The 8,784-nt window shown below is 36.8% G+C and overlaps 1 protein-coding gene across 1 annotated transcript; it reads left to right on the forward strand.

Moving 5' to 3' along the window:
* Positions 1 to 381: 381 nt before the first annotated feature.
* LOC125188497 (threonine--tRNA ligase, mitochondrial 1) lies at positions 382 to 7,501 on the forward strand. The gene is made up of 20 exons (XM_048085357.2): positions 382 to 686; positions 769 to 1,006; positions 1,101 to 1,160; positions 1,297 to 1,386; positions 1,638 to 1,712; positions 1,811 to 1,939; positions 2,019 to 2,108; positions 2,209 to 2,297; positions 2,374 to 2,470; positions 2,560 to 2,646; positions 2,764 to 2,848; positions 3,472 to 3,566; positions 3,839 to 3,871; positions 3,958 to 4,044; positions 4,242 to 4,334; positions 4,492 to 4,584; positions 5,055 to 5,276; positions 5,578 to 5,649; positions 6,818 to 6,889; positions 7,126 to 7,501. Exons 1-20 carry the CDS (start codon positions 424 to 426, stop codon positions 7,219 to 7,221), a joined length of 2,166 nt encoding a protein of 721 aa, XP_047941314.1. The 5' UTR covers positions 382 to 423; the 3' UTR covers positions 7,222 to 7,501.
* Positions 7,502 to 8,784: the final 1,283 nt, after the last annotated feature.

An 8,784-nucleotide genomic window follows, 5' to 3' on the forward strand; every position in this document is an offset into this window, starting at 1 on the left:
GAGTGGGGCGGTGGCTCGTGTGTGGAAGCCCGGATTTTTTTTTATTATGCAATTTTTTTTATTTTTAGTTAATGTACTTTTTTAAAAAAATAAAATTAATAAATTTTCCCGTATATGTCTCGTAAATTTAATTCGGTAATTTAATCGTGATTTTAATTCCGTAAATGTAGTATATTTTGAATTATTTTTATTACGGCTGACCTATGGCTAGTCTATGGCTGGCCTAAATCTGATGTGACAGGTGGATTTTTTAGTGTTGCTGACGTGACAGGAGAGAGAATGGCTAGCCTATTGCTGGCCTATGTACCATTGCGGATGCTCTTAGTCAGGAGTATTAAGAGAATTGAAAAGATGTTTAGACTATTTAATTATTGAAAACTGCAGCAGGTTGAAGAAACCTCACGACTAAACCCTCTGCAGTTTATGCAATTCTGTGTCTTGTGGCGCATCTCCTTCTCCCTCCGCCGTCCTCTGCCTCTCACCTACCCCTGCCGCCGCCTTTTCCATCCGATGGGAGAATCCGCCGCTGGAAGCAAGGCTAAGCCTAGCTCGATCCCTGCTCAACCCGTCTACACCAAAGACGAAGCGTATCTTCAATCCGTCATCCCCAAACGCATCGCGCTCTTCGAATCCCTCCAAAATGACCAAAAGCTTAAGCGATTGGCGCTTTCAGACGAACAAATTACGTAATTCTCGTTAGCTATTCCGCTTTTTTATGTGTGTGTATAGTTGTTGAGTTTCCAATTCTTCGGTTTTTGGCGAATTTAGGATTACATTGCCCGATGGGAAGGTTAAGGAAGGGAAGAAATGGAACACCTCGCCGTTTGATGTGGCGAAGGAGATTTCAAAGAGCTTGGCGTCGAATGCCCTGATTGCGAAGGTTAATGGGGTTTTGTGGGATATGAATCGGCCTCTGGAAGAAGATTGCAAGCTTGCACTCTTTACTTTCGACACTGACGAAGGGCGCGATACATTCTGGCATTCGAGTGCGCACATTCTTGGCGAAGTAAGACTTCTCTAGTCTCATCATTTTATTCATTGAAAGATATGAGTTTGGCTGATCTGACCATTAACCATGTGATTGCTTTGGGTTATTACAGTCGTTGGAGCAAACATATGGATGTAAACTATGCATTGGGCCGTGTACCACCAGAGGGGAGGTGGATTTTGAACTTTTCCTTGTTGCCTTGTTCTCTCACTGATTCATGGTTCCGTATGTTAAAGCAGGGATTGCATTTCAAGTGCTTTTCTCATAATATGTGTGAACTTATGGAAAACTGGCTAAATAATTTGCAGGGATTTTACTACGATGCATTTTATGGCGATTTAGGATTGAACGAGGATCACTTTAAACATATTGAAGCAGCTGCCAAGAAAGCTGTTGATGTATGAGCTTCTTTTACTCTTAAATAGTGAATTTGTATGTTGGATATCCTTAATAGGCACTTGATCGCATGCTGTTATCTGTGACATGCGTTTTGGTTGGTAAATTTATTGCTTCAACATTGACATGTCTTTTTTTTTTGGAAGGAGGTTATGGAAAATAAGGCCTCTTCTACCTCTTTACCTGCATAAGTATGGTGTATTGTTTTATTTTGTAGTACTTCAGGTAATCATTACTTTGCCTTTTGCATTAGGAAAAACAACCTTTCGAGCGTATTGAAGTGACAAGGCAGCAGGCTATCGACATGTTCTCTGATAATCCTTTTAAGGTAATTATACTTCTTTGCATTCGTTATCGAGTGTTTCTATTCTTGAATTAGCTCTGTGTCACTTCTGTATTGTTTTTTCTTTTCCATCCTTTCAACAGGTTGAAATTATAAAAGATTTACCCGAAGATAAAACTATAACGGTATACAGATGTGGTCCTTTGGTTGATCTGTGTCGTGGACCTCACATACCAAGTACTGCTTTTGTGAAAGCGTTTAGTTGCTTGAAGGTGGGATCTGCAATGGAAGTAAATGTTTGCAGTCAACAAAATTGTTTATTTCTCCTTAATCCTTGTTCTGTATTATTAGGCTTCATCTGCTTATTGGCGTGGAAATAAAGACCGTGAGAGCTTGCAGAGGGTTTATGGCATATCTTTTCCAGACCAAAAGCGTTTGAAGGTAATATTTTTTAACATTCCTGTCTACTGTAAGAAGGTGGTAGCTGTTTGCATTATCAGTATCTCTTGACATGTTTTGTTGTAATCGGTAATCCTTTCAGGAATATAAGGCCATGCTTGAAGAAGCTAAAAAATATGATCACAGAGAACTCACTAAAAAGCAAGAACTTTTCTTTTTTCACCCTCTAAGGTAAAAGTTTGAGCTACGTGCATAGTTTGATCTTAATTCATGAATCTAATTAGATGTCTTTTTTCATGCAAGTTAGCCCGGGAAGTTGTTTCTTTCTACCTCATGGCTCTCGAGTTTGCAACAAGTTGCTGGAATTTATACGGAGTCAGTACTGGAAGAGAGGTTATGAGGAGGTTAGACTCTAATGCTGAAAAGGATGCATTTGGATTTGATTATGTACAAGTTCTCTCAATTAATAACCACCTATTACTTGAATCATTAGGTTTGGACTCCAAATATGTACAATATGCAGCTGTGGGAAACATCTGGTCATGCTGCAAACTACAAGGAGAATATGTTTGTGTTTGAGGTTCAATTATTGTTTTAAGAAGATCATTAGAACTCTGTTCTTTATTTTTGGTAATTTTGGGCTGGACTTTATTTATCTGCTAAATTTGATGTAGCATATGTTTTATTGTTATTGCAGGTAGAGAAGCAAGAATTTGGACTCAAGCCAATGAACTGCCCTGGCCATTGTTTAATATTTGATCATAGAGTGCGTTCATATAGAGGTGGGCCTCTTTCCTTTTTGCTGTTTCTACCCTGTTGACTAGAATGGATGTGCCATCAGCCTGCAATTGGGGACTAAAGTCAAATCTGTCCGCAATCCATGTAATTATCGGTTATTATACTACTCCCTCCGTCCCACTCAAGAATGAGTGGCACGAAATTTTATTAAGTGTTGTTAGGTGGAATAAAGTAGAGAGGAAAAAGGTAGTTGAATATTTTAATGAGAAGAGATGGGAGAGGGGGTTATTTCCAAAATTGGAAAGTGGCCATCTTGATTGGGGCAAACAAAAAAGGAAAGGTGGTCATCTTGAATGGGACGGAGGGAGTATTAATCTTAGTTAGGGGATGCATAATTAGTTGATGCAAAATATCATCGCATAAGATGAGTCATCCCAGCTTCTTGTGATATCTGATGATTTCATCAACTTCATTGCTTGAATAACCACTATTTGCATTTCAATGATCGTGTATGGATGCTAACCATCTTGCTATTTCTGTTACACAATGAGAAACTTTTGGATTAGATTTCATGCTTACTGCATGTCCTTGTATTTTTTTTGTGGATTTCTTACATTTAGTTCATTTGTCAAAAGATCCTCACAAATAACATTTGCAACTTTTGCAGAGCTTCCACTCCGCCTGGCTGATTTTGGGGTCTTGCATCGCAATGAGGCAAGCGGTGCTCTTACTGGGTTGACCCGTGTGAGGCGGTTTCAGCAGGTATACCTAAAATCTTGTAAAAAGTGAAAGCGAAAAAACTCGGCGATCTTGTAAACCACTTTCTTATTGTGTGTATCTTGCATCTATCCTTCATTTTTTAACTACTGATCTGGTCTATATTAAGGTCCTTGATTTTCTATCTTTTGGTGATTTGGTCTAAAGTTTACCTTTATGAAGCTTGGTAATTCAGCTTAGTTAAATACTAGATGCAATTTTTATTTCTAATTTTTTTGTGACTGCTACGGAGATTTGACTCCAATGTTTTGGTACAGGATGATGCTCATATCTTCTGCAGGGAGTCTCAAGTAAGATCAGTTATCTGGTTCTATTCTAGTTTTATTGTTTCAGTACAAAGCCTTCTTTCTGATCTTTTTTGCCACAAATTGTACAGATTAAAGACGAAGTCAAGGGTGTCTTAGAATTTATCAGTTGCGTTTATGAAATATTTGGCTTCACTTTTGACCTGAAGTTATCGACGGTATGAATCCCAACAACTCCTAAAAAAAAAGTAGAAAGCACATGTTATAGATGAAAGAGAGCGTATGTTAGATAAAGGAGAGCCTAAAATTTGTTGTTTGTACATGTCACACTCCCTTTTCACTTTGCTCTGGTGCTCAGATCTGAGTGTGGCTGATGCATAGGATCTTGCTTTAATATTTTTCCAATGTCTTGTAGAGGCCAGAGAAATATCTTGGAGATGTTGAAACATGGGAAAGGGCTGAAACTGCTCTTACAGAAGCACTGAATGAGTTTGGAAAGCCCTGGGAGGTTAGTTTCTCATACACTGATATTGCTTAGCCAAACAAAATTTTATTCCACTCTTATGGCATGTGTTTTTTATAAAAAGTGATCACATTTCATTGTTTCCATAGTTTTCAACTTTGTCAACTTCTTTTGCTAGAACTGATTTCAGATATTCTATTAGATAAATGAAGGTGATGGAGCATTTTACGGGCCGAAGATAGATATCAGTGTTTCTGATGCAATGAGAAGAAAATTCCAGTGTGCAACATTGCAGGTTTATTTTATAACTGCCTTTTCCTTATCTTGTCATGTAAATGAGTTGATAAGCGATGGATTTAGCGGACTTTACTTGAAGCAAATCATCCACCCAAATCAATTTTAACGTTTATAACATTCAAGTAGTACCATATTCAATAATTATTTGGGGAATAAGATTGGGGAGATGGCATGGTAGCTAAAACTACAAGTAATAGACAGCAAACTGTTAGACTTGGGAACAGAAGTGCTGTCTGTGGATGGATTTCTGTTAGGCAAAACTATACAATTAAAAGCTACAGGCTATTGGCTGAATATGAGGTTTTGCTAAAATTGTGCTTGAAAAGCTCTTAAACTGCCATAGGACCTGGCAGTTTTTGGCATGCTGGAGGCATGTGGTGTGGTCCCAAATTTTTAAATAGCGCAGACAAAATGTGTTGGCTTCATAATCTAGGTATGGATTTTTGATCAAGTATTCTACTGTTTCAGTTGGACTTTCAACTCCCTGCTCGTTTCAAATTATCTTACTCAGCGGAAGACGAAAACAAGACAGAAACACCTGTAATGATTCACCGAGCAATTCTTGGTTCTGTTGAACGAATGTTTGCTATACTATTGGAGCACTACAAGGGGAAGTGGCCTTTTTGGCTAAGTCCTCGCCAAGCAATAGTATGCCCTGTTTCTGACAAATCACAAAGTTATGCCCTAGAGGTTAGTTGCTGATTTTTCTGAATGTGCACCGACCTTTCTATTTCTTACAGATTTCCAAGATTTGTTATAGGTTTTGTTTTATAATTGGCTTTGTAACAAATTGATAGTCAGAAATTATATCAGTTGCTTATTTTTTATCTTCTATTTTCTCTTCCACCCTTTTTGGTCTGCATGTATGGGATATGCAGATTCTCTAGGTGATTGTGTTCCTTTTTCTTGAAATACTAAGTCATGATCTAAAATTGTCTTTAATCAGCAACCTTAAGGGTTTTTTTCATGATCACCTTTTCATTGATTGTAGGTACGGGATCGCATACATGATGCTGGGTATTATGTTGATGTTGACACAACTGACAGGACAATTAATAAAAAGGTGCGTGTATAGAGATATCCACTGTCTTCATCAGAATGACAATAACTATTACGGTTGTTTTAGTCTTATAAAGCTCCATTCTAATCTTTTAATTTTCAATTAAAAATCCATCCAATAATAACTGACTTTCAAAGAATCATCAGTCATAGAGACATTACATTTGACGTTAGGGGCTCGGCCCAAGAAGACACTCTATAGCTCTCAGCGCAAGTTTTCTCTTTTAATCAAAACATAACTTTAAATGCTTAAAAGACATCTAACAAATGTCGGAAAGTCCTATTTCTATGAACTAGTAATTGTTTGTAAATACATGAAGCATATCTAAGTTTTGGTTTTCGAACGACTATGAATACATGAACTTCTTATCGTTTTAGGAATTCTGTTACAGAGTCCAAATTTCATTAGCCGATAACTCAATTGTATGGGGTTTGATGTGAATTTTAAATTTTTCTGTGGGAAAGCTCTCACTGAAATTTCTCCAATACTATGTGGTTTACAAACACAATTTCCGACAATTTTTTATTTTCTGACTGCAACTATGAAGCCATTTTTTAAATAATTTTTGATGTCCACAATCGAACACTGGTACTATAAAGCTTTCCAATGATGCTTTTGGATTTTATATCATACTCCAGAGAACTGATTTATTTGCTAATGAAATGCTAAATCCCAAAAATAAAAGTTAATGTATTTTTCGAGTAAAAAATTAGATTTGGTTAATAACTAAAATTTGGGGATGGTGCATTTACAAGAAATTAAAGGTATTTTTATGGCAACATGAGACAAATTTCCAAATTCTCATAACATTAACCCTATATAGCCTTGGCCTTTCAATCATGAATGTGGGAGGAGCAGACTTGATAGGACACTGGCCTTAATATGTATTTATCTTAGACATTTCTCATATTTTTATACACCATATCTTGATTCACTGCAGACTTTTGCACGGTACAATTTTGGATTCTTTTTCTTTTTGTTAATTGGGTGTTATTCTAGCATTTTATAATAAGCTCCATTTTTTTCAATTGGAAAAGCTTCAGGACATTATGTGACCAGTAAACTCATAGGGTTTCATTAGAAGTTTTAATGTTGAAGTTTTTACTTTTAAGCTCTGTTTATGACATGATGGTGTGGATATATACTAAAGGTTGGTTTTGGGTGATTGTAGGTACGAGAAGCTCAATTGGCTCAGTACAACTATATCTTAGTTGTTGGGGAGAAAGAAGTTGGAACCGGACAGGTAGTCATCAAACTTTAGAATTTATGTCATATTCCGGGCATGTTATTTGACAAGAAGCTTGTGTACTTACTGAATACTCGCATGCTAATTAATAATATTCCTTGTATATTCTTTGCTGCAACCTTGTGGAGGTTGATCCTTTTCTGGATTGCTAGATTGGGCTACACTTGACATTGTTGCAAATTTGTATTTCTTGTCAAGATTTCACCTGTTTCGTTGTACTTGCATGTCTTCAGGTGGCTGTGCGAGTCAGAGACAAAAATGATGCTCCCCTGAAGCACATCGACGATCTACTGCTACAATTTAAGGACGAGGTTGCATCTTTTAGGTAGTCAGATGACAGAATTGATGTCCATTCTAATGTGGCCTTTTCCAGTGCTGAGAGAATGAATTATAAACAAAAGCACCAAAACCAAAATATAGACAGCAAAAACCGCTTGTGTTGTTTATTTCCTTTTTTTAAGGTAAACATGTTGGTTTCATATGTTAGTGCACATGCCATTATTCGAACCTTTTACCATCTCAATCGCATATCTATTAGGTACTCTGCTTGTATTCCTCCATCTAAGTGGGAATTACCTTATTCATTTGAAACGCAAGTATTTTCATTCACTAAGGTCCCGTATGGTTGAATCGAAAGAGCAATATTATATGTTATAAATGAAGAATTCTTCTTGTTTATACTCATAAAATGAATGTTGTGAAACTATTTTGCAGCGTGAGCTAGCTTAAGCCATTTTTTATACCAGTATGTTGACGAGTTCTCCTCCCACGTCGTGTTGGCCGGACGTACCAATGAGCACTTGGTTACTAATCGTATAAATTTTATGAGTATGTGACTCAGTGTTCGGTGTATACTATTTATTGTGATATAGTAGTAGTACATATATTTATAAGCAACTCTCCTTGATCACTTAAACATGAACAAACAACGATGAATCCCATCTAAGTGTGTGACAATCCCTGAATTATCTTCACAGTTTGGTTTGTGCTATAGATTCATTTGCAATTTTGTTTGAGATATCGCATGTATGCATTGTCGAACAAATGCTTTCATGGTGATCTCAGTGACTAAATCCTTCTAGCCGTTACCAAACACCTTTTTGCATTGATCCAAGATGGAAGTAGTTTAAGGTGAGCCTTTTATTATTAATTTAATCCTCACAATAGGTTCTTAGGGATATAGTGTCGCGACCAGCTGGTTTGAAAGGGCATAAAGGTTTCTAATGAAGTTCACTTACTCGAGCATGTTTACTATTCTCTCCGTCGAGATAGATGTCACACTTGGATGATGACACGAGATTTTAAGAGATGTTATCCAGTGTGTTATATAAAGAGAGTACAATTAGTTAAGTGTATTAATGGAGAAAGAAAAAAAGACATTTGGAGTAATAATGAAGAGAGATAAAAGTAGTTGAGTGTATTAATTTGTCGTTTACTCTTTTAAAAAACAAATGTGATATTTATTATTGAACAAACAAAAAATGCAAGTGCGACATCTGTGCGGCAGTTGATATGCTAACATCGGATGTTTTTTCCACCTTACAAAGGGGTAAGATACCACGTGAAAGAATGGGAATGCATGAATGAATTTCTTGGAAGCTCAAAGGCGATGTTCAAAATGCATCATACAAAGGCTACTGATGTCATCAAACGTACATTTTAGTCCTTAAGATATGTTGAGATATTCTACGGAACACATCCTTCTAGCCAATCAAAGTTTAAATTCAACTTATCATAACGTGTTTTCTGCTCCATAACTCCATTCGAAGTGTGACAGTTGTCGAGCAAGAGCTTGAGTACGGCAATAACACATACGCCGTAGTTGATGTATTCATGATGGCTGTGAAAATGTTTTACTTCTGCAAGGAACCAACTAAATTACCTACTGTGTT

The sequence above is a fragment of the Salvia hispanica genome, chromosome 5, assembly GCF_029641045.1.
Source record: "Salvia hispanica isolate PSC_SH4W2 chromosome 5, Shi_PSC_v1, whole genome shotgun sequence".
NCBI lineage: Eukaryota > Viridiplantae > Streptophyta > Magnoliopsida > Lamiales > Lamiaceae > Salvia > Salvia hispanica.

What these genes read in the sequence shown, in the direction of transcription:
- LOC125188497 (XM_048085357.2), top strand. Translation starts at nt 424, where the DNA reads ATGCAATTCTGTGTCTTGTGGCGCATCTCCTTCTCCCTCCGCCGTCCT. An exon ending in AGAATATGTTTGTGTTTGAG is followed by an intron (nt 2,647 to 2,763) that starts GTTCAATTATTG and finishes TTGTTATTGCAG; the next exon opens with GTAGAGAAGCAAGAATTTGG. An exon ending in TCCAGTGTGCAACATTGCAG is followed by an intron (nt 4,585 to 5,054) that starts GTTTATTTTATA and finishes CTACTGTTTCAG; the next exon opens with TTGGACTTTCAACTCCCTGC.